This window comes from Drosophila gunungcola, unplaced genomic scaffold, assembly GCF_025200985.1.
Source record: "Drosophila gunungcola strain Sukarami unplaced genomic scaffold, Dgunungcola_SK_2 000070F, whole genome shotgun sequence".
In the NCBI taxonomy this organism is placed as follows: Eukaryota; Metazoa; Arthropoda; class Insecta; order Diptera; family Drosophilidae; genus Drosophila; species Drosophila gunungcola.
In genome coordinates, this window is record NW_026453233.1 from 129,016 (window position 1) to 155,923 (window position 26,908).

The 26,908-nt window shown below is 34.4% G+C and overlaps 3 protein-coding genes across 8 annotated transcripts in view; 2 read left to right on the top strand and 1 right to left on the bottom strand.

Moving 5' to 3' along the window:
• The first annotated feature begins 4,452 nt into the window (after positions 1–4,452).
• On the top strand, positions 4,453–19,957 carry LOC128264397 (proton-coupled amino acid transporter 1-like). 6 transcript variants are annotated; one of them, XM_052999836.1, is made up of 6 exons: positions 4,453–4,775; positions 8,383–8,519; positions 9,741–10,101; positions 10,170–10,621; positions 10,691–10,863; positions 10,922–12,068. In XM_052999836.1, exons 1-6 carry the CDS (start codon positions 4,725–4,727, stop codon positions 11,176–11,178), a joined length of 1,431 nt encoding a protein of 476 aa, XP_052855796.1. In that variant the 5' UTR covers positions 4,453–4,724; the 3' UTR covers positions 11,179–12,068. The 6 variants fall into 6 exon arrangements, with proteins under 6 accessions (XP_052855796.1, XP_052855794.1, XP_052855795.1 ...); XM_052999834.1 differs by lacking the exons at positions 8,383–8,519; positions 9,741–10,101; positions 10,170–10,621; positions 10,691–10,863; positions 10,922–12,068 and adding exons at positions 16,618–17,172; positions 17,910–18,367; positions 18,577–18,752; positions 19,275–19,957 and having other exon boundaries at positions 4,454–4,775; XM_052999835.1 differs by lacking the exons at positions 8,383–8,519; positions 9,741–10,101; positions 10,170–10,621; positions 10,691–10,863; positions 10,922–12,068 and adding exons at positions 16,621–17,172; positions 17,910–18,367; positions 18,577–18,752; positions 19,275–19,957 and having other exon boundaries at positions 4,454–4,775.
• Positions 19,958–20,028: 71 nt separating this feature from the next.
• Positions 20,029–21,878, bottom strand: LOC128264399 (actin-related protein 2/3 complex subunit 3). The gene is made up of 3 exons (XM_052999840.1): positions 21,747–21,878; positions 21,450–21,623; positions 20,029–20,843 (listed from the first exon to the last, which is right to left on the bottom strand). Exons 1-3 carry the CDS (start codon positions 21,750–21,752, stop codon positions 20,499–20,501), a joined length of 525 nt encoding a protein of 174 aa, XP_052855800.1. The 5' UTR covers positions 21,753–21,878; the 3' UTR covers positions 20,029–20,498.
• Positions 21,879–22,542: 664 nt separating this feature from the next.
• The window catches only part of LOC128264441 (pleckstrin homology-like domain family B member 1), a 31,541-nt gene continuing 27,175 nt past the window's right edge, over positions 22,543–26,908 (top strand). Inside the window, exon 1 of the mRNA XM_052999900.1 lies at positions 22,543–22,972. The gene's annotated coding sequence lies outside the window, so the exon portion shown is untranslated. The remainder of the gene's footprint in view (positions 22,973–26,908) is intronic.

The window sequence follows — 26,908 nt, forward strand, 5'->3', positions numbered from 1 at the left end:
CTGTATTACAAAAATGTGTTATATATATTAAATATAAAATAATGATGTTGTATAATACATAATATATTTCAAGCCATGCTTAAAGTGTATTCATTCCTGTTGACATATTTAGGGAAAGAACAGCAAAACCGATATAGCTGTGCTTTTCTCTTAATGTTTGCTTAAAAATAAAACTAATTTAATAATAATAATGTTTTGTTATACACACATATATCGAACATAGTCCAAGTAGCAATAATTAATATAAATATATAAATAAAATTAAAGTAATAATATTATTATCAAATATTTATATATTTATTTAAAGCAACAGATAATTTTTACCAATATCATTGTACGACTAAAGGGTATTTTACAGTTTTTCGTTGACATATTAAAGAAAAGCGCTGTGATTTTCTCTCAGTGTGCGACTGTGTGAGCCTGAGTGCTTCCACAGTGATTCCGCTTTGTGGAGGCACGCATCCCAGCAGATCGGATTAGCCAGCATGTGGTGGCAATCTCGGCCAGGTCATTTGTATTTGGTATTTGTACTTGTAGTGTGAGGCGTGGCTGTGGCTGTGGCTGTGGCTGTGGCTGTGGCTGTGGCTGTGGCTGTGGCTATGACTGTGGCTGTGGCTGGGGCTGTGGCACTGGTGACCCACTTAGGCGACATTGCTTTTTACCTTTTTGGAGGATCAGGCGCCGGAGGTGGGCCAACAGGTCGGACTTGTCCAGGGGCGGGTGCTTTCGGAGAAGGACGAGGAGGGACTCAGGCTCTAAAAGCCAACATTAAATTGCTGGCATTGACGAGAATTAACTCCGATGGCTCATCGCATTATCCAACAGAGTTTGGACTGGAATGAAATGGCTTGACAAGGCAATAAATTTAAAGAAAATTGCCATCAGTTTGTGGGAAAAAAACATTCACAACGGACCAAAGTCAATGAGAATTAATTACTATATAATTGTATTTAGTGTAAAATGCTTAGAAATATATGTTATTCAAATTTAATAAAAATTAAATCTGCTTTGCATTTGGCATTCCACAAAAGTTAATTAAAGGAGTTACTTTTTAAGAAGAAGTTTTTTTGGTTGAATAAGTATATAAAATTTTTTATTGAAATTGATTTATCCAATTAAAAATAATGAAAAAAAAGAAATTAAACCAATTCAACAATAACTAAAGGAAAATTTGATTTCCTTTGGAATTTGACAATTTAAATTTCTACAAAATTTGTTATTTAATATAAATATTGTTGTAGTTCATCTAGAAATCCTAGATTATTATTTCGCTTTCAAATACTGTGACAATGGCGCAAAGTGACTTGATTTAGTCAGAGAGTGAGTAAAGAGATCGAGATTTCCGTTTCGGATATGGTGACAATGTCTAAATCCACAGCCGACTCTTCAGATCTTTCACTTTCTACGCATTCTGCAATTAAATCTGATTTTTTTTTCATAATTTTCTGCCGACTTTATTTTTGACTTGTAGTTGTTGTTGGTGACTTTCCCCTCAGGGCGGTGACCCCGCCCTTAAAAATCAGGTATGTCTATCTGTCACTGGGTAATTACCAGCACTAAGACAATAATATTCTCTGGTTATTCGTACTTACTGGAGCGTCACTAAAAAACGTTTAAAGCTTCAAGCCACAAGCCACAAGCCAACGGCAATTGACAAAAACGCTTCGAAAACGCCTCAAGCGAAAAAAAAGGGGGACTGTCCGTATGACTTTTAATAACAATAATCCACTGAAATAATATAAACAAAAGCCGCTGTCGTAGGGGAAAGACAACAAAATAAAAGTAATATTTTTTAATTGCAAGGTTTCTTTTTGGTCTGCGATCTAAACAGAAGCCAAGCATGTCAGCGGTTCCAACATATCTAGATAAATACCCACACCATTATTATATTATATATTGTAGAAGCAGAACTACCTGTTGTAGATGATTTAAGAAGTTGATTTTAAAGTTTGCGCCATGCTGAAAGCGAAAGTCTTCTGTACTTGAAAAAATACATTATAATGTTTAAAATTCTTTTGTGATTTATTCTTTCAAATGTGTGCTGTTAGTATATCCTAAATTATATTATCAAAGAGAACAAAATACCTTATAATATTTACAAATTTATTGTATTTTATTCTGTGTGCTGTAATTATAATTAATTATAATTATCAAAGGATAAAAATATCTTATGATGCTCAAAATTCGTTAGTATTTTGTTCTGGAAAATGTGTTTTTGTAAATGTATGTGCAAATAAATTCTAAAGATGATAATATGATTTTTTAAAATGCCTTCTTGACCAACAAAAAAAGTCAAACGCAAAAATAGTTTCATAGGGATAGCGCTATAGCCCAACATAAAAAGAATAAATAGCTTCCTCATATGTTGTTTTGTTGAGGCCTCCAAAAATTTGGCACGCGATAGTGGAAAATTTTCACGTTTAAATTTAAAATAATTTTAGCTGTCTTTAAAGTAATAAAAAAGAATCCTAAGATCTATTTAAATGTTCAACCCTCAAACAATAATTCTGCTTATATTGATACAAATATCGAGAAGTGAAAACATTTTGCAGCTCATTCAGAAAATAATTAAAATCCATTAGCTGGAGTTCGTTGACATTTAAATGAAAACATTCCATATTTATCTTCCTGGCATATGTATTTTATATGTTATTATAATGTTATTTTCTGTTTTGTTGAAATTATGAGTTATCAAAGAGGGAAAAATGATCCAGAAATTTGAATACTCTACACAATTAAATTTAAAAAGGAAATTATGATTAATATATCTTGTAAAAAAAATACGCAAATACTATCGTAGATTTATACAATTCATAATTATCCTTAAGAAAATACTCAAAAGTATAATATAAATTTAAAGGTCTTACAGTTTCTAATGATGATTTATAAAATTCATTTTTGTTCCTAAGAAAATACCTAAAAGTACATGTTCCAATTTAAAACCTCTCATATTGCAAAAATTGTTTATATTTAGTAAGAGTATTTTAAATATAGACTTTCGATCCACGCACGTTTTGGCTAGAAAGTATTCGTCATTGGGTCGGCTGACCCAAAATGTGAATCTTTTTATAGTATTTCCACCCATCCATCCGACGAAAAAGCGAATCATGCCAAATCAGGGGACAATGTTCGATCTTGTGGTGGTTAGGCATATATCTACGGGCCTATAGACTCATGGGTAAGTGCTGTCCATCTGTTTTCAAGGCCAGGGACAGGGTCTCATATTTTTACTGGCGCTTTTCTGAGTTCTGAGGTCGCCGCCGTCTCCAATTGAGAGATCTGCTCAAATAGTTGGCGTGCGTCCCGCAATAGAATCTCATGGAAGGAGATCTACACTGGAATTACCTAATTCTGAATAAGAAATTACTTAAATTAAATTGCTAAAAAAATAAAATGGAACACAAAATTATCAGACACAATATTAGGCCTTATAAATAATAATTTTTGTATTAAGTCGAAATTGTTTTTTGTGTACATTTATTAATGGAATTCTATATTCTCTCATCGTCTTTGCCTTTTGCTTTTATTTATTTTTGTACAAATCAATAATAATAAAGCATAAAATAAAAAGTCCGTTAACCCCAAATGGCATTTATTTATTGATATAATAAATTATTTTATTATCTTATTGCATATCTGATACTTATTTTGGTTCTGTTTTAGCTGTGGCCTACCCCAGGGATTTATTGATAAGCATTTTTATAAAAGGCAAATAAAATAATAATTATACTGCCTAAAATCAGTAATAAAATTTTTATAAGTTATAAACCAAGAGGCTGCTTTTTATCTTCCCATTTGACTCCATCTATCGCCCAATTAGCGAAGCACTAAGTCGTTATATTTAGCTTATTCATTCCATTCATTAATTGACTTCATTTACTTGCGGCACCGCCACCTGTGGCTCGCTATTCGAACTAGGTAATTTAATTAAAACAGCTGATTGACAACCTGTTTGTTGCCCATCTCTTTCGCACTCCATTTGTCGAATACTTTTGCAATGAGCCAGCAAAGGAGCGAACGAGAGGGGTGAGATGGGGAAAGAGAGATGCTCTCTCCCACGTTATACACTTGGAAAAATATCGCAAGCTATCAATTATTTTAAAATCAGTGTTCATAAAAATTCAATATCTATGTAAATAAGAAATTAAACATAAATGCTATTTGAAAGATGCATAATAGTTATTTGATTATAAATGGTTTCGAGACTTAAAAAAATTTTAAATCATTAAACCTACTATTAATTCGCCAATATTATAATGAAAAATATTTATTTTAAAGGCCTAGCATTCAAAAGAAATATGTTGTGTGAACCAAAAATCATTTACCAAAAATATATAAATTGTTCTAAATTTTAACCAAGCTAATACCAAAGTAGGAAATTTTTTCGCAAGTGTATCAGCACCTATCTCACTCCCACTCGCGCGGCCAGTCCGAATAACCCAACGATTGTCGCCGGTCGTCAGTCTTGAATTTTTCGTGGAGCGATTAACACACAGTGAACAGATCGTCAATTGCTAAAAAATCCCAGAACCTATCCGCATTCGCATCCTCGAAAAGTAAAAGACATCTACGTAGATCGGTAGCCAAATGCAGGCTACGAAAATAAATCATTAAGATCAAGAACAGGCAATTACGTCTGCGTTTTCTTTGTTTTTTTTTTTGTATTTGCTTTGGTTTTGCTTAATTTTTGACCGACTTCTGGGTGAACAACAACAAAAAAGACTATGAGCAACAGCAGCAACAGCAGCAACAACAACAACAACATGGATGCCGAGGTGTGTAATTAAATTTAAGACACATGCCTTAAAAAAGAAAACCCAAATCGCAAAAGTGAAACCCAAAGAAAAAAAAAACAACCGAAAAAGAGGCAACAAAAAATATAATTACGACGCACAACAAAACGAGTTAATTTTGCCGGTTGTCAAACAACAACAAAACTCAAATTTAAAATCAATAATCAAAAACCAAAAACACAGGCAACTCCTTTTGGTAGACACAAAGTAATTCAAGTGCAAAATCAGAAACAAAATATCAACAAATAAAGATGATGCATTTTTTATTTTTGCTTAAAACAGAGTTCTTGGCAAAGTTTTTTCAGGAGGGAATAGCGATAAGCCGGCATAATAACAGCAATTAAGCAATAGAATGCGAATAAAAAAATATTAGTGGAAACTCATTAAGTATGCAAACAATTGTATAAACATTGAAAAGATGTGAATGACTAGGAAGTTTGGTTTTTAAGGGGGCTCAAATATGTGCCAATGAAAATTTTAATAAACATACAAAAATATCTAAACACTCATTAATTAGATTTCTATAATATGAACAAATTAAATTATTTAAGAAAATCAGAATCAAAATTCTAAACCACTTTAGAAAAAAGAATACGTTCATTTCAATTGATCTTTCAAAAATCAATGGTTGAAATAATATTATTATTAATTATATTCTTAAGAAAACTCTACAAGTTTCTAGAGGAACATTAATTAAAATTCAACAACCTATACGTTTTATGGCCTAAACCCCTAACGTTGACATAAACTTCCGTTAAACGAAATCATTGATTAGTGCGAAATTCCAGCTTATCTTGTGGCTTGGATTTATGGCTTTACTGTCACTTATCTTTCATAAAAGATTACCAATTATTTATGGCAGTAAAAATCCCTTTAAGCCACACCCCTGCATTTTACCTAGTTACGTCTCAGGTATTTAATCTTTTTTTGCCGTTGAAAATGCAAATGATGGAAATTGAAAATCTCACACTTTTATGCATTGGCTTGATCAAGGTCAGAACTGGTTTTGGGCCAGACACCGAACACCTTTTTATATTTATTTCCATCTTTATCTGTGCACTTAAAACTTTGTCTAAAAGTGCAATGCACAATATCTACCAAATTGCCTTTATTTCCACATACAAATCTTTGATAAATAAAATATAAAGAATTAAAAAAAAAACAAAATAGTAATTAAGTACATGCATTTTTTATTTCCTTTCATATGAAATGCAAAACTATATTGTTTATAAATATAAGAAAAATCATTCGATGCCTTCAAAGTAAATATATCACGTTCTGTGGAATCTTTTTTTCCAATGCATTTGTGCGGCGGACAAAAGCTTTGCCAATAAACGCCAATCAAGGTTCCCTTTGCGCTTGTCAGATTTCCGGCAACATTAATAAAAGAGAAATTAAACATTGTTTGTGTTGCCTCGAAGTGCAGTGAACCCTCGACAAAAGCGACAAGAACAGACCAGACCGTCAGCCGTGGAAAATTTTCCACTCAAAAACGTTGCTCAATTCAAGAAGCACAAAAATAAAATTAATAAAAAATCCAGAAGTGAAATGATATATATCAGTGAGGCCCTGTTGACAGTTTGCCAATGGGGGCTGCCATGGGTTAAGGCGGTGGGTGGGGAAGTGGGTGGAGGGGGGCGGGGGGCTGACCAAAGGCACACCACGCACTTGAGGGCTGTTCTATCTGATGTTATCTGTCAACAATTGACGACATGCCAGTCTGCTTTTCCACGGTAAAAGTCTGGTCTAGATTAAAGTTGAAGATGTTCAAGGGTATACTTCGTCCCATACGCCCCCCATCCATCCCCCCTTTATTTTTGCCATACCCATGGCTAACCCTTATAGTTTTTTCCTATTTAATAAGTAGCTGAACTCAAATACAATATTTAGAATTCCGCCGCTTTAAATACCCGATAACAACCTTATAAAAAATATTTAAGCATTTGAAATGCTTTTTTTTATACATTATTTTTTAATTGATATTTTTTTCTTAAGAATTTTTTTTCTATATTCATAATACCCTATGCCAGTGTATGACAAAAACAATTTATACCTTGTCTCAACTACTTTAGCTGCCGATAAGCAATGGAAATAAGTGTCTAGATTTACACAAGGTTTTAGTCCAATTAAATATGTGAAGTAGCCTTTTAGACATCACGTATACGTCAGGGGCGCCATGTCCTTCAGCAGATTGCGTATACCACATGTGGGACGACAATCTAAACTAGCATTTCCAGAGCGAAAGTAAAATCAGTTTGGCGATAAGTAGCTTGTTATTTACGACACTTAAGACTCACTTGAGACCGTATATAGAAACTATATCTGTCCCATATAGTTGGCAACAGGGATTGAAAAACGCTTTCCACACTTTCGACAATTTTATTTGAAATGCAACTGACAAAGTGGCCCATAAATCATTTGCCATCTATCCCAATTAATACTTCATATGTTCAGTATTGCAGTCATAATTTGTTGATAGCAAGTCTACGTTCATTTGTTGAATATAGTGAATGAACGTGGGTTTTACCTATTCAGGAAAGCAGTACCTATCAAATAAATAACACAAGAACGTGATAGGATTATGTTACATGGCACGAATTGCTTGAAAATTTATGAAATGAGGCATATTTATAATTTTAGATAAGGGCAAATGAAAAATATAGCCATAGATATAAAATTAATCATCTTAAATAAGTAAAGTATTGCTTAGAAATTATTTTATTGTATTTAAACTTATAAACTAATTGGAACTTAAACAATAAAGTTAGGTAGTGACAATGAGGACACTTGAACATGCGTTGGTCTTATCTATGATTTTCAGTTAGACCCACAAATATATAATTAATCATCTTCAAAAGGTAAAGTATAGTTAAGTGAATCAAAAGTGTTTACACATTGTTCAGTATTTTTATTTAATTGTGTGCACTTTACTTTACTTTTAATCTAATTGAAACTTAAACTACAAAGTAAGCAAGTGGAAATGCTTAAGTGTTCAAATGCTTAAGGTTTATCTTCGAATTTCTATTAGACCCATTGAACTGCGATTGCTCGCGGTAGACACGTGCTATAGATATAGATATCGGTTGGTCTGTTGGCAGACGTTCAGGTGTCATCGAAAGGCCACTTATCTAGTCGACACTATATATAGATAAAGATAAAGATAGCACTTCATTTGCTTTGTATTTGGCTTTTATGAATCCGTTTAATTCGCTTTGATTTAGTTTGTGCGCCCAACTATCCCAAAAGTATAGGCATTCTTATCATCGGTATTGAGAGAACTTTTCCATCTGTCGCTCTGGGTTGGAAATCCCCAATTGTTTTAATTACAGCACTAAATTCTCCAGTCATGTGGAATTAAATATGTGCACGTGTTGATCTGTGATTCCCCCGATAAGATCTGCGTCTTTAAACTTGATCATGGAGATTGACAGGCGGAAACACTTGAGAGGATTGCGTTTTGCTCGATCAATTAAAAACGTTTAACCAAGAAATCGTGAAAAATTAGTCACGATAGGCGTTATTTTATATGACTTTATTTATATAAAATTTATCAACTAAATAAATTTAAATTTTAAATCTAAACCGAAAGGCGCCAGCACAGCTAGAGAAAAATCAGACTGCGACATTTCCAAAAGAGGAAACTGTGGATGGCGGAGTGACAGGTGAAACCGCACCCAAGGTCATCAAGAAAGAGGATCACGATTCTGAGTATCATCCGCCCACAAGGTAAGGCTGCTTGTGAAAAATCCCAAACTAACTATGCTATACTACCACCGCTTGCTCCTCGTAACCAACATATTAATCCCAACCCAACCAACAACAATAACATCTAAACTAAATAAAGCAGTACTCTTACTAACCACTGATCTCCAAGCTATCGAAAATGTTAGCCAAATTCAAAGCAACCTTACAATGGATTACCTTACTTCTCATTGAGGTACAATTCCTATCCCAGCTCCAATATATTCCTGTCATAATTAACTAACCTTTCGAAAATAGATCATTACTCCCAGCTTTAAACCACCAAAATGGATAAACACACTTGTTTTGGATAAACTAATATTGTTACAATTTTGACTAACATCGTTCAACAAAAATATTATCAACGATTATAATCTGTATTATTCTACGACAACTATAATGAATTAACCACTATCCTGTTATACAGTTTGCATCGGCAATCAACACTTTACACAATTTAACCCCAATAACAATTCCCAGCGTTAAGCCAATTGATCAGTATTTATTTTGCAACTCGGCGGATGTTACCTACTAACCTCGATCCCAATGATAAGTTTTTTTTGGCTTAAGTTTTTGCCAAGAATGAAACCAATCATCGGAAAATCCGTAATCCAGCTACTCCTTAAAACCCAATACCTCATGATGACTAACAAATATATTCCTCAAGCCAATTCAACAGATCAACACCTTATAAAGCTCCTAATTTCCAGCTTTACGCAAAAGTCATCAGTGCTTTACCTATTTCCCCAGACTATTTAATCCTGCTTTTACCTGTTATTCAACCCATCATTGGATATAACCCTTATAGTGATGCTATGTTCCAGCCTAAAATCCACCTATTATAACCAACTACTAATGCAACATTACTTTGTCATGGAGTTACTATTCCTCAATATCCCTTAATCCCCAAACCCAAAGATGATTTGTGTTCCTTTAACATAAGCTATGTGAAGACGATCGTACCCAATACCTAAAAATGACTAACAACTATAATCCTAAAGCCTACATGATCCTGCTCTTATGGATATAACCCTTAAAATGATCCCATGCTCCAGCTTTACCTAAAATCCTCCTACAATGACCTACTAACATCCCATCGCCAAAGAGTTACTATCCCTCAATCTGCATATGTAATACGTCAAATCCAGTTAATCCTGCCAAAGAAAACCCCAAACCCCACGATGAACTTTGCTCCTGTAATTCAAGCTACCTGGAGACGATCGTGCACCTGTTCAAGGGCAACATCGGACCCGGGCTATTCGCCATGGGCGATGCCTTCAAGAACGGAGGTCTGTTGGTGGCTCCACTTCTCACCGTGGTGATAGCGGTGGTCTCCATCCACTGCCAACACGTCCTGGTGACCTGTTCCAAGAAGATGCGGGATCTCAGGGGCGACTCAGTATGCGCGGACTATGCGCAGACGGTGGAGCAGTGCTTCGAGAACGGTCCGCCGAAGTTGAGGGGTTGGTCGCGAACGATGGGACGTCTGGTGGACATCTTCATTTGTGTCACCCAGTTGGGCTTTTGTTGCATCTACTTTGTGTTCATCAGCACAAATCTGAAGCAGGTGAGTTGAGTTAGGGTGAGAATGGAAAATGGAAAATGGAAAATGCAATGTTGGGAACAATTTTGAAGATCCTACAAGCCTACGACATTGACATGAATGTCCATCTGGTGATGCTGCTGGCCTTTGTACCCGTGCTCCTCAGCTCGCTGATCACGAACCTTAAGTGGCTGACGCCCGTGTCGATGTTTGCCAACGTTTGCATGATCCTCGGACTGGCCATCACCCTGTACTATGCCCTCAAGGACGGACTGCCGGGGGTGGAGGAACGCGCCCTCTGGACGAACGGCTCCCAGCTGGCCCTCTTCTTCGGCACCGCCATCTTTGCCTTCGAGGGCATTGCGTTGGTGATGCCGCTGAAGAACGCCATGCGAAAACCGCACCAGTTCGAGCGCCCTTTGGGTGTGCTTAATGTGGGCATGTTCCTTGTCTCCGTCATGTTCATGTTCGCCGGATCCGTGGGCTATATGAAGTGGGGCGAACAGGTTGGAGGCAGTCTGACCCTCAATCTGGGTGATACCATGTGAGTGGAGCGGGGGGTTCTTGGACCTAGATCAACCTATGATTCTATGAGACTCTTAACCATCCGCAGTCTGGCCCAGGCCGTCAAGCTGATGGTCTCCACTGGCGTACTGCTGGGCTATCCGCTGCAGTTCTTCGTGGCCATCCAGATTATGTGGCCCAATGCCAAGCAAATGTGTGGCATCAAAGGACGATCGCTGATCGGAGAGCTGGGCTTCCGCACCTTTATGGTCCTGGTGACCCGTAAGTATCCGGCTTGTGGGACCATATTAAATGGAAAAACTCAAAGGTTCTCCTGCAGTTGCCATCGCGGAAATGGTCCCGGCCCTGGGACTCTTTATCTCGCTGATCGGCGCTCTATGCTCGACTGCCTTGGCCCTGGTATTTCCGCCCGTCATCGAGCTGATCGCCAGGAGTGAACAGAACAAGGGTCCAGGCGTCTGGATTTGCGCCAAGAACCTCGTCATCCTGGTGATGGCAATGCTGGGATTCTTCACCGGCTCCTACGAGAGTCTCAAGCAAATTGTCAAGCACTTTGGCGAGGAGGAGCTGCACTGAGGACTAGGTTTCTCTTGAGAATCGTTGAGGATCGCCATTAACGAAGCAGCACAAGAAAGCAGTACTCATCACAACAGTATCATCTTTAAAGCAGCTAATGGATCTTCCAAGATTAGTTACAAACTTCAACATATTTAAACCATCAACTTTTGAAAAACGCAAATGAAAAACCAATCAAACTATAATCATCAAAGAATAATAACTGATCTTGCCAAGGTTGCAAGAAATAATTTTAAAAGTACCACTCATAGATGAGATGAGAATGGAAAACTTGATAATGGCACATCTGGAAAAGTCATGGATCATTAGACTATCATTACATTGTTTATAAAAGAATACAAGAGCAGAGGCTCATCCAAGACTAAATTCCGATTCCGCCATGGATTATAAGATCATTATGAATTCATTATAATAATTTAAAAATAAATAAATGAGGAATAAAATAAGTTACCTAAGACGAACATAACAGGAATATCAGAAGATCACCGATATCAAAACCTCATCAGTAATATCAAAGCTTTATTTAGATATTATCGAAAAGCAAACCATATTAACAGAATTACCAAAAAATGTATGCAAAATTAATGGATCACTACACTATTTTAGGAGTATTATCGACATATCACAATTGAAAACATTATAAAGCAATATAATATGTACCTACTTGTAATCCTTCATTACTTACATAAATTCATAACATGTTTGGCGAATTTATTGTTAACAAAAGAAACACACATACATATATATAGTATATCTAAGTGCCTCCTTTTGTGTCTAAGTAAGCGTGCAGCGCATTTTACTTATTATAATTGATTATTTTTTTTATAGACACTAAGTGAGAATATACGATGCGACGTTCGTTTTGACGTCATCGCAAAAAGTGACAAGAACTTGACAGATGTGTTTTTTTTTGGGTTTTCAAGTCTATGCAGTGAGCAGTCAAAACAATGTTTTGGTTTAAAATGGATTTTTGGGGAAATATTTGTTGGGTGAAATATTATATGATAATAATGAAATCATAAAGGAGTGCCCTTCTCTGCGCTTCTTAACGAATCTACATAAGCCCATTTAGTAATATGTTAATTGCTACAATTTTTTGTGCTGAATCAGAAATTGTAAGCGGATTTTTTTGCTACCAAAAAAGTTGGAATAAAAGCAGTTATAAAATAAATGGCTCGATTACGAATCAAGTGGCAGAACGAGTTAGCTGAAATTGAATTAATCTAGCAGCGATTTTAATTACCAAATTAGCTTTGACATTGACCCCGTTTATAAAGAATCCATAAGTCGGTATTCTAATAGATATCGTTTGATAACTTTCGCTTTCATCTGGAAGAAACTGGTTATGAACCATACCGGGAAACATATCTCGTGCTCTATCTCCCTGAATGGGAATTACACTAATCTAATCCGATCCGAACCAAATCAATCTAATCGAAACCGTTTGCGAACGACCTTCAACTCGAACGATGAATGAAACTGCAGGCAATGTCGTTGGATATGCATGACGGAACTCAGTGGCGCACGAAAAAGGGGTGAATTAATATGAAATATTTTAAATTATAACTAAAATATATAATGTTCTTCCCATTTATATATTGTTTCAAAGATATTCAATTATCTTTAATACAAAAAAAAGTCTTTAATTTATTGTTATGCTGTAGAGTTATATTAACCCATGACGACGCCCCTGCAGCTTGTTATGCATTTGTTTTTTAGTACCCCTTATATAATCCAATTGCTGAATTCCGTAAACATCGATCGATCTATCGATCGATCGGTTGATTGGAAGTGAGATGCAGCAACCGCCCGGAGAACTTTGATTCCGTGCAATTCATTTAACTGGCGCTTCTTCAATCAAGGCGGTAAATTTCCGTGCGTCTTCAGTGGCCCCAGGGGGCTGCCGGGGGTTAAGGTAAAGGTGTAATGGTCACGTATGCGCTGCATTTAAGCTACATATATATACTAGGTATACTATAATAATATTCATTGTACACCCAAGAATTCGATGCGATGGGCACGTGCTGTGTAGTACCAAGTCGAAAATTCGAGTCGAATTCCGAAAGGTGGAACGAGGAAAACGGAGGTATGGGGGGATCCTTGAACCTGATCAAACCACTTCCTGCCGGCGGCACAACAACCCTTTTCTTTTCATGAGAACCCAATCCCAATGCCATGACGCAGTCAGCGTTACGGATCCAACTTTGTACTCTCAAAAACACACTCGCACAGCCTTCAGCGAGCAAATAAATAAATTAACTAACTTTGAATGATGAATGACAACATTTTTACTGCCCATAAATGTTCGTCGGCAATAGTACCTTTAAATAAATAGAGATCACTAAAGTTGAAATACACAAAACAACATAAATTGTCCGCTTTTGGCTATGCTTTTAAAATAAGTAATGTTGTCAAGTATACGTCCACAACTGAGCAGTTGCACACACATATGATTTGTTCATCACAAACTGCCGGCTTATTTACTTTAAATAAACAAAATAATTATTAATTACTTCACTTAAATCACGTGCCGCGAAACAATAAATAATTAATTTCCACTCACTTTTATGTAATTTTATAATGTAAATAACTAAACCAACAGTGCATGACGACTACAGATAATAATGACCAAATTAGTGACTACTTTGAAGATGTTTTAGATATGATAGCCATAAATAACATTATAACCATGTATTTTCCTATTTATGGCATTTTTAATCTGTTAAGCGATTTTTATTACATCAGGTTTTAATTATTGCAAAAAAAAATATATATTAACATGCATATCTAATGAATAAGCCAAAATAATTAGTTTAAAAGAAACAAACATGGAGGTAAGCTCAAAGCGGATTTTTCCAGTGAATTTCAATAATTATCATAATTATATAAACAATTCAAACAATAATAAAAGTTGAATTTATAATTGATTTTAACACATCATTCAACGCTTTGTAGAAAGGCATTTTATATTTTTCCTGGTGAAACCAAAAAATTAATTTGCATTAATTAAGAGCACTATTTAATTTAAATAATTTGCATCTATTAACTGTTTGGCTAATTTAACAATTTTGTTTATTTTGTTAATCTGATTTTGATCTTTACAATATATATTTTCTCAGAAAGTAAATTGGCTTCAAGGGGATTCTTTCTCAACTTTTGTTGAGCTTGGCATACAAATTGGTTCAAGTACATTAAACATTCAATTGCTTTTAATGTTGTCTTTTGTCTACCTTGTTAATAAAGTGGGAATTGTATAATAGGGAACTTGTTATAGTAACTCTTTGCAATATTTAAAATGACTTTTATCTAGAGATCTTTATTAACCATTGAGTACGTTTTAGTTAATCATTGATCTATGAAGAAACCAGGTTTATCTTATCGTTTATCGATGAGTGACTGCCTGCTATTTTCCACCTCCCTTCGGTTCAATGCATTTCCATTGTAATTTTCCACTCAGAATGAGACAAGTCCTCGAGCGAAAGTGATTTATTTGTAACCACTTTGAGTCGGCTAGACCAGTTACAAAAGCTTTCGAAATTATTGTGGATAATCAGATCGTAATAGATCTCACACTCCCTCACGCATCTTAACCCCAAATTGCCCATGGGGTAATACCTAAACAATATGTTTCTGACTTAACAAATATGATTTAGTTTATAATATTTTACAAGACACTTTCAGATTTTAGTATTTTAAGAAAAGGTTTTACTATTTTTATAGGATTTTGATATATTTTTTTTGAGTTTTTAAATAAACTAACTTGTTTATTTACTATTTCAGATATTAATATTTGAGAAAAGGTTTTACTATTTTTCAAAAATTTTTGTCTTATGTTTTGAATTTTATCCCAACCCGATGATAGGAAATCGGGGTTTAAAAAGCTAATAAAATGTGATGTTATTGGAAAATCAAAAGCGTTTTTTTTTAATTCGAAATGCAACCAGGAGAGGGGTATATTTTTTTTTTAAACGAGTGTAGGGGGTTAACGTTATGCGCATTTTTGCATTGCTCACACAGACACACAGGCCGCTTTTTATTTTTCTATTTATTTTCTTCGCTTTTCGACTCTAGCTTTTTGCAATTTTTGCTATTCGCTTCTGTTGGCCAACTCGAGCATTGAGTCTGGTTTGAGTTCTTGCCGTGAGCGGTCCTATTTTGTACTATTTTTAATACTATTTTGCTATTTGGCGATACCACAGCGGTACTTACTCGCCGATATCAACAGGTGAACATCGCTGGTCGCCTGAATAAATACATTTAGACATTTAATACGTTTCTTTTATCGGTTGTCGGCTAAATATAATTAATGCTGTGGAATCTGTTTAAACTTTAATGACCAATTGTGCCGTTATGTGTCTGATTAGCTATAAAAAAAAGCAAACAAAATGCATAACTCCACACAAATTGTGAATAATTTAGTGTTGTGGCCTTGATGGGGTTAATTTCCAACTTTCCGGTCGCTAAAAGTGTCTTATATATTACCCCTAAAAATAAGTTTTTTATTTGAGTGTGTGAAACAACTTATGGATATTCAAATTAGTCGTAAAAGTCGTAAATTGCAAATTCTCAAGGGTTCTTATTTTTAAGTATTGTAATGCCTTTAACACTTGTTGTACACTGAAACTTTTGAATATAAATAGGGCAGCAATTTTTTAAATATACCTTAAGCTGTCTATTTTCTTAGTTCTTAGTTTTAGTTATTAAAAATTAGTCTGTAAAAAACTCTTATGTTAAAAAATCGGTAATTTTTATATAATAATAAAAAAAAAGCTTTTTAAACATGTATGTTAGATTCTGCAAACAAAAAGTCTGACATTGACATGAACTAGTCTAAGAGCGATATGAATTATAATGAATTAAACTTATTTATTGATTCAGCGCTTTATTCGACTTAATTAACATGTTGCCAATGGTCAAGCCATTAACAAGCGACAGCGTTTTTTATTGTTATGAATGAAAAATTAGGCCTTATGTTATTGAATGCTTAAAGTACAGGGCTTTGCATTAAAAATCTTTGCACAGGGATATATTTGCATATGTAAGTACACCGCAGAATAATCTGAATACTTTAAAAGTGAGGTGTATTGTTGCTCTTGACTTTATTTATTTATTTATGCTTAACAGCTATGAAATTTTTAATGTATAAGTTTTTTTCGATAAATAAATACAAATCGAAGTTATTGAGTAGAAATGTATGTTAAATTGATTTAAATTCTTTATATTATACACTTAAGAAAAAACTAATACTAATATTATTAGCAATAAAAGTAGAGTAATAAAAATATGGTTGTAAACGTTGCAGTAATTACATAGAAATACGTAAAATTTTGTGGGCTAATATTTAAAACGTGAACAGAGGGAGATAAACAAGATGCACTTAAACTTGGATAAATAAAAAACCTCGCACTGACTTTACAAAATTTTGCATTTAACCTACAGCAGCAGCAGCAGCAGCACAGCGATCAAAAAGCGATCGAAGCAGCCGGCGAAATGGGAAGAACACTGGAAATAACCGGGAGGCAGGAGAAGCAGGAGAAGAGTGCGGAGAAGAGTCCGGAGAAGGGACAAGGGATGGATAAAAATAGCGATCCCGAGAACGGGGATCCGGTGCGTCGACGTGGCCACGAGACCAGCGAACTGGAGGCGGTCACCCATCTTTTCAAGGGCAGCGTGGGCGCTGGGCTGTTCGCCATGGGCGACTGCTTCAAAAACGGAGGATTGGTCGGCGCCACCATTCTGCTGCCCATCATCGCCGTGATGTGCGTCCACTGCGAACGCATGCTCATCCGCGGATCCGTTTCGGCCGTCGAACGGACGCCGGGCGTCGACTTCCTCGACTATCCGGAAACGGTGGAGAAGTGCTTTGAGTACGGGCCACGCCCCCTGCGCAAAATGTCAAGGGTCATGAAGCTCATCGTCGAAATGTTCCTCTGTGTCACCCAGTTCGGATTCTGTGCCATCTACTTCGTTTTTGTCACGGAGAACATTCACCAGGTGAGTGACGATAGAAGGCGGAATATGCAACTCACAACATTTTTTAATTTTTCACAATATTCTGAAACAGCGGATCACATAATTTTTAAATAAGAGTAAAAAGATTCGAAAATATTTTCAAACACAAAATTTTAAAATAAGTATGTTGCTTGCATTTTAAATAAGACAAGGCAAGACAAGAAACAATTTTTTGAAACAACTCACAAAATGTAAATATTTTACAAATTCGAACAACATTAAAAAATATTTGTAAACAGAAAAATATAAACACCATATGAAAATATTTATATTTATTTATAAATTTTGTAGTTTCATTAACATACCTAAAAATGTTCAAACAGCAGGAAAGCCCAACTATATTATTTTTTGTTTTAAATATTAATTTAATTTTATTCGTTAAGGATTAGAAATAGACATAGTTTCCCAAAATTGATTAACACTACGGAAAAAAAGATTAACGTAGTTTTAATTGATTTTTGCACATTTAAAATGTATAATTTTGATTCGCTCAATAAGGCCACCAAAATGATTATTTTCAGGTCCTTTAGCCAACATTTTTTAATATCATCAACATGTAAAAAAAACCTTTTACATAATTTAATGTTTTAAATGTGAATTAAATTTTACTCATTAAGAACAAGGAATGTTTACAGTTTTCAAAATTAAAATTGTTATTATTTTTTTCACATTAAAAATGCCGAATTTGATGGTAAAACCCACGAAATGATTGTTTGCAGGTCCTCCAGCAGAATGGCATCGATATTGGCATGAGCATGGTGATGCTGATCACCCTGCTGCCGGCCATGATTCCCTCGCTGATGACCAATCTCAAGTACATCTCGCCGGTGTCGCTGTTCGCCAATGTGGCGCTGCTTTTCGGGCTGATCGCCACCCTGACCATTGCATTCTCGGACGGACCGATGCCTCCGTTGGGCGATAGGCACCTCTTTACGGGCGGATCCCAGTTGGCCTTGTTCTTTGGCACCGCCCTCTTCTCCTACGAGGGCATTGCCTTGATCCTCCCGCTCCGCAACTCAATGCGCCGGCCGGAGAACTTCAGCACCCGGTTCGGAGTGCTCAACTCCACGATGTTCTTCACCACGTCCCTGTTCATTTTCACCGGATTCGTTAGCTACGTGCGATGGGGCGAGGATGTCGCCGGCAGCATAACACTCAATCTGGTGGTCGAGGAAGTGTAAGTAGTGCCAGTCAAAAATGTAACGAGCTTGTGCAACTTGTATTTTTAATACATATACAATTGTAAAAAAAAATCGTACTAAATATTTTTCTATTTATATTTATTTTATTTCAATATTTTTCGCTTTGATTTTAATTCATTGCCGTGTTCGATGTTCTAAATTTGTTAATATCTTTATAAACTCCTTCAATAATTGTCGATTGCAGATTTTCCCAGGTTGTTAAAGTGGTAGCAGCCTTGGGAGTTTTCCTTGGCTATCCCATTCAATTCTTTGTGATGATGAAGATCTTGTGGCCCCCACTCAAGCGATCCAACGATTGTGCTCAAAAGTATCCCATTACCATGCAGGTGTGCCTGCGATTTGTTATGGTGATGATGACGTGTAAGTTGGTGTTCCAAATTTAAAGAATTAAATTCATAATAATATTGATAATTATGCATTATATCCTTAGAGATTATTTGCTGGATAAATCTAAAATATATCAAATCCGATATTTACCGATTTGTAAACTCCCATTTGAGTTGATTTTAAAGATTTAAAGAATTAAATTCGTAATTATTACATATTTTACTTAATGTTATTGATAATTGTAAATGATAATTATGAATTGTATATTATGTGATTCTTTTTATGTTGAATTTTAGATAGAACAACCCGATTTTAACTCATTTTGTAATCCATTTTTAGTTGATTTTTAAAATTTTAAGAATTCAATTCATAATCATTACATTTTCTGATTAATTTGATCGAGAGTTGTAGAATGTAAAAAATATTTGTTTTTTCATAGTTTTTTTATTTTGAAATGTAAATAATAATTATGAATAGTATATTTTGAGATTATTTTTATGTATAAATCTCAGATAGAACAAGCCGATTTTAACCCATTTTCTAACCCATTTTTAGTTGGAGTTGCGCTGGTCGTTCCCAAACTAAATCTGTTCATCTCGCTGATCGGCGCACTGTGCTCCACCTCTCTGGCCTTCGTGATTCCGGTGCTGATCGATTTTGTGACGAGGGCGCCGGTGCCCAAGGCCCTGGGGGTGTGGTCCTACATCAAGAACATCCTCATCCTGACGGTGGCTGTTTTGGGAATCGTCACGGGGACCTACCAGAGCATCGTGGAGATTGTCAAGGAGTTTAAGTAGGCTTTGATCGCTAGCAAGTATTATGTTTTGTGTAAATAATGCTGTCATTCCTGTTAAACTGTATGTGAATGCATTGCCGTGCTGTACTCTAAGCTTTATTCCTATATCGTGTATTTTTTTCTTCAATTTTTTTTTTTGTTGATAGTCTTAAGCTGTGCATTTGTATGTATCTATAGAAATGTTTATTATCATTCAACATCAAAAAAAGCAGAGTTATAAAAAAAAATGATCTGCAAAAAAAAAACTTTTTAATAATTGATTACCCATTTCTGTCCTTAATTGTTTCAGAGAAATTAAAAATAACTATCGTTAAAATAATATGTAAAAAATGTTTTTTATCGATTTTATAAATATTGTAAGATTTATATAAAGTATTTATTAGCTTTTAGCAACAATGTTTAATACCGCTACTAGCCATTAAGTTTGCCTTAAATGTGAAAATGTGTGTGCTTTTTGAACGCTTTTATCAAATCTTTAAAAAAAAAAACCACAATAAATTGTTTTTGAATCCAAAAAATTTTCATTGTTTATTTATTTTTAGCATTTACAGCAGAGTTATAAATATATTGTTTTCGTTATATATTTCTAGAAATCGGCAGTATTTTCTTGGTTTGGTGAGAAGCTTAAAATGTTTACACTGGTAATAAATATCTGGCTTCTGAATACAACATTTTATATTTCATATTTAAATAATATACAAAATTGTATAATTTTAGAATTCATGTGAACAAATTTTAATTTAAAATGGGTTCCATTTGTTTTAAATGCATTATTTTTAAGTTGAATATGGTTTTAATTTAAAAAACATTTTAAGATATTAAAACCTATTATAAAAATAGTAAAATGAAATACTAAAACTAAATTTATTTTGCAAATATAAAAAAAAAAAAAATTTCCAAAAAACAAATTAAATATTTAAATGAATTGAAATACTTTTACCAGTGCACAGTCCAAAAAAAAAGGTGTAAAATAGTGAATTTTTCTACATTCCCGGCCCCGAAAGACTCTTCTCCATAAACTTCTTCTTGGCGAAGCATATCCACCACTTGCTGGGCTTGTCGTCCGGCGTATCGAACACCTTTTCCAGTAGTCGGGATCCGGTTTCGTGGCGCAGTTGCAGGAAGTACTGACGCATCTGCTCCGGATCGTCGGGCTTGGTGTATATGGCGTTCAGGGGGAATCCCGGATCGCCGGGCAAGTCGAACCGCGAGATGGCCAGGCTATGCAGCTCCTGCTGACCCTGCGCTTTGCTCGAGCAGCGGGCCAAACGCTTCAAGCATTGGGTTATGTACAGCGTTATGTAGATAAGCACCCGGTCCACTTCCGACTGCGATTAGATATGGTATATAGGTTTATAGTAGTTCGTAGTTAGAGGAAAACAAAATAATAACATTTTAAGTTATAACCGTAAAAAATTTCGAAAAAGGGGGATTTAAAATGATTCATCAGTCATACGTATTAGGTAAAATATTTAAAATTATTTTAATATGGAAATCAAATTGTCAGTAAAATATTTCTAATTTTTGTTATATAAAAATTAAATTAAATTTTCAAATATTTGTTCAAGAATTTGTTATTTTAAAATTATATTTTAAGACTATATAACTGCAAGACAACATATTATTGTATACTAAACTATTAACCGTTAAAAAAAAAAAAAAACTTAGAAAAAAAGGGTATTTTTAAAAAACGTTATAAAATTAACTAAGCAATTTAGTTTATTGTGACAACATTTCTACACGGGCTTTGTTGTTGTGAGATAACACGCCTCTCAGAGTTATCATCAAAATATTTACTTTTATATAGCTGTATTCACAATGCTCTAAATTATAATGATTTCTTTGAAATAATTTAGATTTTGTGCTGATTTTTTTAAATTTTAAACTGTATTCTAAATATATTTTTTATATTTCATATTTAAGTAGTTACCAACCTTCACTTCGTAATTGCGGAAGAAAATGTTCGACTTCCAGAAGTACAGTGACTCATCGATGATATCGTTGGGAATATCAACGTTGGGCGCTGGTCCTCGGATTTGTGTACGCAATGGTAAAATGGCCATATTACCCAGCGATCCTTGGAAATCCTCAATCTCCGAGTGAAAGGCCTTCACGTTTCATGTAAACAAAAATATGGGTTGTAAGATATATTTTTTATTCGGTCATTAATTAGTCATCCAACTGTGTATTATATTTTTATTCTCCGAGTATATTGGTGACTTCTTACTCACCGGCATTTTTCAGATTACTTTCTTTAAACGTTTAAAGTAAGCGAAAAAATAAATATATAACTTTTTATCAGTACTTCTTAGTGATGTGAAAACGTTATCTTTTTTGAAGTTGAATGAGTGTTAATTCACACTGGTCTCAGTGTTGACAGCCCATTTGCTTTTTTTGCACAAGCAGAAATATAACGAAAACATTTATCTTGCTGACGATATTTTATTTTATCAAGCTTAATTTATAATGCTATTTTCATTTGAGTTTTAACATACACAAACATTTTAAAAGCGCGCCTGTTTCTTTAGTTTCCCGAGTTTCCAACCACGGGTTTTGTCCACACTATTTATATTTAGAATTTTGCACTAAACAAGTTTTCATTATTTATTTAAGAAAGTATTTAAAACTTGATTATCACGAATATTTGAACCCACTACAAATGTAAAATCTAGTCTAATGAAGAAAAATGAACGGGCAGCTCATTACACTTTAAAATTAACTTATTAATACTAAGAATTCTGATAAAATGTATTTTGCTAAAAATAAATGAGCAAACATGAATTGGTCTTTAATTAGTATTAAGGTTTTAAGGTTTTTTATTGAAAGACGTATTTACTGCTAAGGATTGTCTTTCAAAATAAGATATTAATAAGAATAATTAAGGCATTAAGGTAATTTAACTTTTGCAATTTGACTGCTAGCCCCAAATCTATCGATTTTCGTTTCGATAGCTATCGATGGTACATTCGATTGTTCCGGGATGACTCCAAGCGGTGTAAATAATTAATTGAGCCACGGTCACACCAATCGGGCTTTCGAAAGACAACGCATCGTCGGCGGCGTTTCGTGCGTTTATTTACCTTTTTTTGCGCCCAACTCTCCGTGTTTTGTTTTCTTTTCCTTTTTTTCCGAACGGCGTGCCTGTTGCCTTTTATTTACACTGAGAAAAAAGAGAGTGCCCACGATGCGGGCGGAGCGACGGGATTTAATTGCAAATCGCATTTTATCCTTGGCTGATTGGGGTTTCCTTTTCGCAGTCGTTGTTGTTGTTGTGGTGTGTGCAGCAAATAAAACTCGTTTCACGCGATAGAGTTTATGTGTGTGTGTGTTTGTTTGTTTGCTTGCGCGGCTTTTTTTATTATTGTTTTGTTATTATTGAATGCAAATTTGACAAAAACTGTGAATATTTCAAGGAATTAAACAACAAACAGCAACAGTTGACACAGGAAGTTGTAAGGTAAGTGCAGCATTGCAACTAAGTTTATTTTAATTGCACTTAAAATACACATATAAATATTATATCCTGAAAGGGCTTACATATTGTCATTTTAATCCATACGATATTGTAAGCTGCTAAAACAAAATCCCAACGCCCTTGACAGTCGAGTGAAATGCAGTACACTGAAAAAAAAATGGTTTCAGTTTGCTTACTCAAGTACAAAAATAATTAAACTAATATTTAAACCCTTTTAAATAGGTTTAAGAAACTAAAAAACTAGACAATAAATAAAAACCCATAGAATTATGAAAAATCCATAGACATTTTAAAAATACATAAAGGAATATATACAGTTTTTAAATAATTTTATTTTGTTCAATTATAACAGTAGGTTTTTATTTTGCATTTTCAAGTATCAAGAAAAATATTAAATAATGTTTAAGTTGTTTAATTTAAGTTTAAAAAATTAAAAGGCTAGAGAATTCTCACCAGATTTCTAGAATCAAAAAATATAAACCCAAGAGAGTCTTATGAAAAATGTATACATATGTAAAATACATTACAGAATATATACTGTTTTTAAATAACTTATATTTATTTAATTTTTTCTTTCAACTTTCAAGAGCTTGTATGCCAAATCAAGTTTACATAGATTTAGAACCCTATATTTTTGGTCTAAATCTAGAGATTAAGATAAATATTCCTTAGCTATTTAAAAAGGGAGACAAAACAAAAGATAAGATTAATTAGTTGGTTTTTGACTGCCCTCACGTTTTATGGTACTTATTTTTTGCAAAAAAAATGTAATATTTTGTTAATAAGAAAAACTTCTTAGTCCAAAAGCTAAGATATACAGTCTCAGTTACAAAAAAGAGCACATACTTTCTTAAATATTAAGAAAAAACCAGTTCAGATCCCACCAACGAAATGCCCAAGAATGGCAATATGTTAATGGATCAGCAATGCATTTTTGGTATGGGCAATATGTGGGAATATTTTTTCCCGTGCAGAGAAAGAAAGAAAAGAAAAGGCAAGGCAAGGCAAGAAATGATGACAAGAAGACGAGGCTTTGGCTCTTGGCCCGACTTCCAACTTCCAAATCAAATGGAATTTAGCCGGTTTCCATAAAAAGCAGCTCAGACAGGCGGGAAAGAGAGGGATTCTCGAGTGAGTGGGTCAGTTGTTGTGGCTGTGCCTGCCGAGGGTTAAGCGGCGGCGGCTGCCGGGGGGTTAAGGTTGTCGCTGGGGGGAGAGGGTAGGGTGGTTGCGAAAGTTCAGTTGCGCGTTTCTTTTGCCTTTTCCTTTGGGGCGTGGCTGCCAATGCGATGCAACAGCATTGAACTCCGAACTGGCTTTAACCTCTATATAAACAGATTAAAATTGTCCTTTTGATTTAGTTTAAAAAATTCAAAAACTCCCATTTTTTGTTTTTTGAATATTTAGCCTTATATTAGAATACCAAAAGAAAAGGATGAGTTGTTAAAAAATATTGCAACAGCATCGAACTCCGAACTGGCTTAAACTGAAAGCCTGCTACATTAAATTGAAAATTAAAAAGAAAATCAGCGGCTCAGAAGTGGAAAGCGGATTGTAATTACTGAATAATGTCTGTGAATTTCCGCCGTCTGCCGTTTGACGTCTAAAAGTAGTTACTATTGGGCCACAAAACCCATTCCCAGCGACTGGAATTATGTAAATTGCTCAAATTGGCATCACTGGGAATGGCAAGGCCAGTAAATGAATGGCCCGGCTAAATACACAAATAACCAGCGAATATAAAAAGCCAAGATACATATTTAATTATTTACCCGAGAACTTGTTCGAGGCTTATATTACCGGCAGTTCGCTGTTTTTTTTTTAGTTCTTTTTTATACACATTTTTTTTTCGGGCTACTAAATTTCAATCGCGAGTGGAACGTGTCTGAGATCACAAAAAAAGGGCAAACAACAAAGGAAGGCGGAAAATAAAGTAAAGCAAAGCGAAGTTCAAGACGAAAATTAACGCTTGACTTGGGTTATGAATACATATTGCCATTTATACACTACCCCAGAAATGAGGGCAGAATTAAGTTGAGATTAGACATTTAAAATAGGTAAAAAATAATGTTTAAAAGTTTAAGTAACTTTTATTTAATATCAATAAATTGTTGCAAGGGAATGTAATACTTTTAATGTACTGCCTAAAATAAATGAAATTATTTAAAAAGTTTAATTTAAATTTAAATTTTAATCCGAAAAATCTATGTTTTCAATAGAAAAAATTTAGTTGACCCAAATGCATTTCATACCTCTTTATTTAAAACACTCATCGAATTCATTAATTCATATAAACACTTTCAAATGAATTTCTACACATTAGTTGTAGTTTTGTTAAGGATTGTAAAATGTAAATTTAATTTATTTAAATCTAAACGATGTTGTACTTAATTTGTATTCAAATTAGTACACAAGTTATAAATGCAGCAACTTTCACGCTCAGACTGTAATTTATTGGCTTTTTATCGCCATTAAATGGCCAGCAATTAAATTAAATTTGAATGGTTTTGATCGATATCTGTATTTTCCAATCAGTTTCAGAGCATTTTCAGTTCGATTTTCGGGGCTAGTTTTCGCCGCTTGTGTCTTTTTCTTTGCTTTTTACACATTTTGTTATTTTTATGTTTGCTAAATTATTGCGTTAGGTGGGCTGGATATTATTGGCAGCGACGCCTGCGCTTTGTAAAACTCAAATTTGTTGTTTTTTCGCCGCTCGATTGTTGTCATGGCCTTATATAAATTTGTTGCCTTAGCCGGCTCACCTAACAATTGTTTTTTTTTTGCCGGTTATTTTTTTTATTTTGTTTTAACTGTTTGCTCCAAGAAATTAGCTCAGTTCCAGTTGCAGACAACTCAGTCGAATTAAAAGCATTTATTTAATACTGAAATTTTTAAGAGAAAAATATTTAAATTAAATACATAATTTATAATATAATAAAATAAGTTCAAGTAAAATATGAAGTTTGAAACAAAATAGCAAAACAAATATTTGATCTCTAAAAATATGAATCTAAAATTAATGTTACATTTTGCACATAAAAATACAATATGATATGAATAAACATAGTTTGAAAAAGAATATAATACCTTACCAAATACTATTATATTAATTGCAATGAATAAAATAATGTAAAGGCTGGATGTTTTGTGCTACCAGTCTCTTTTTAGAGTAAAAACATTCAAATCAAACGCAGGAAAACATAAAAGCAAACGATCTGGGTGTCATTTTCTCCCATCTGCAGACAGCTCGTTTAAACATCAACACAACATTGGCAAAGAATAAAATTAAAGCGTAAAACTCTGCTTTGGTTTGCAGTTTGTGTGTCAACAAATAAGCAAACAGATGTGGACATTTACTTTTACTACACACTGGCGACCATCAGTTTGCGGACCAAGCAAAATGAATAGGATGGAATTGGATTTATTTGCCAGAGTGGTTTCATTTTGCATCATCGGTGGGTGGCAAACTTCCTGAGAAGTTTATTTTCGCGACGGGCATTAAATGGCCTCGCATCAAGTGCAAGATGGATGACGCCGTTCTGGGGAATCGCTTAAAGGCTACTCCTCTTCCTTCTTGAATTTCACTTGCAAAAATACACAAAAAACACAATAGCGCTTGTTATGCAAAAACCCCCGTAGGAATTCTCTAGAATCGCCTTTGAAGATCTTGTTCCCGAAAGTCCGAAAGTGTCGAATTAAAAGGGCTTCTTTAAATTTCAAGGAACACTATGAATGCAGTTGTTTTTTTTTTCTTTATCTGGCTTTAAGTAAGCAAGTTTCAAATGGTTATAATCATCATGTATACTCTAAACACAGATAGTTTATTTTTTTAAAGTAAATTATTTATTCTAAAATGTAGAGTTATGTTACAAATATAGATTGCCAATTTTAATTGGAACACTTAAGCTTATAGAAACG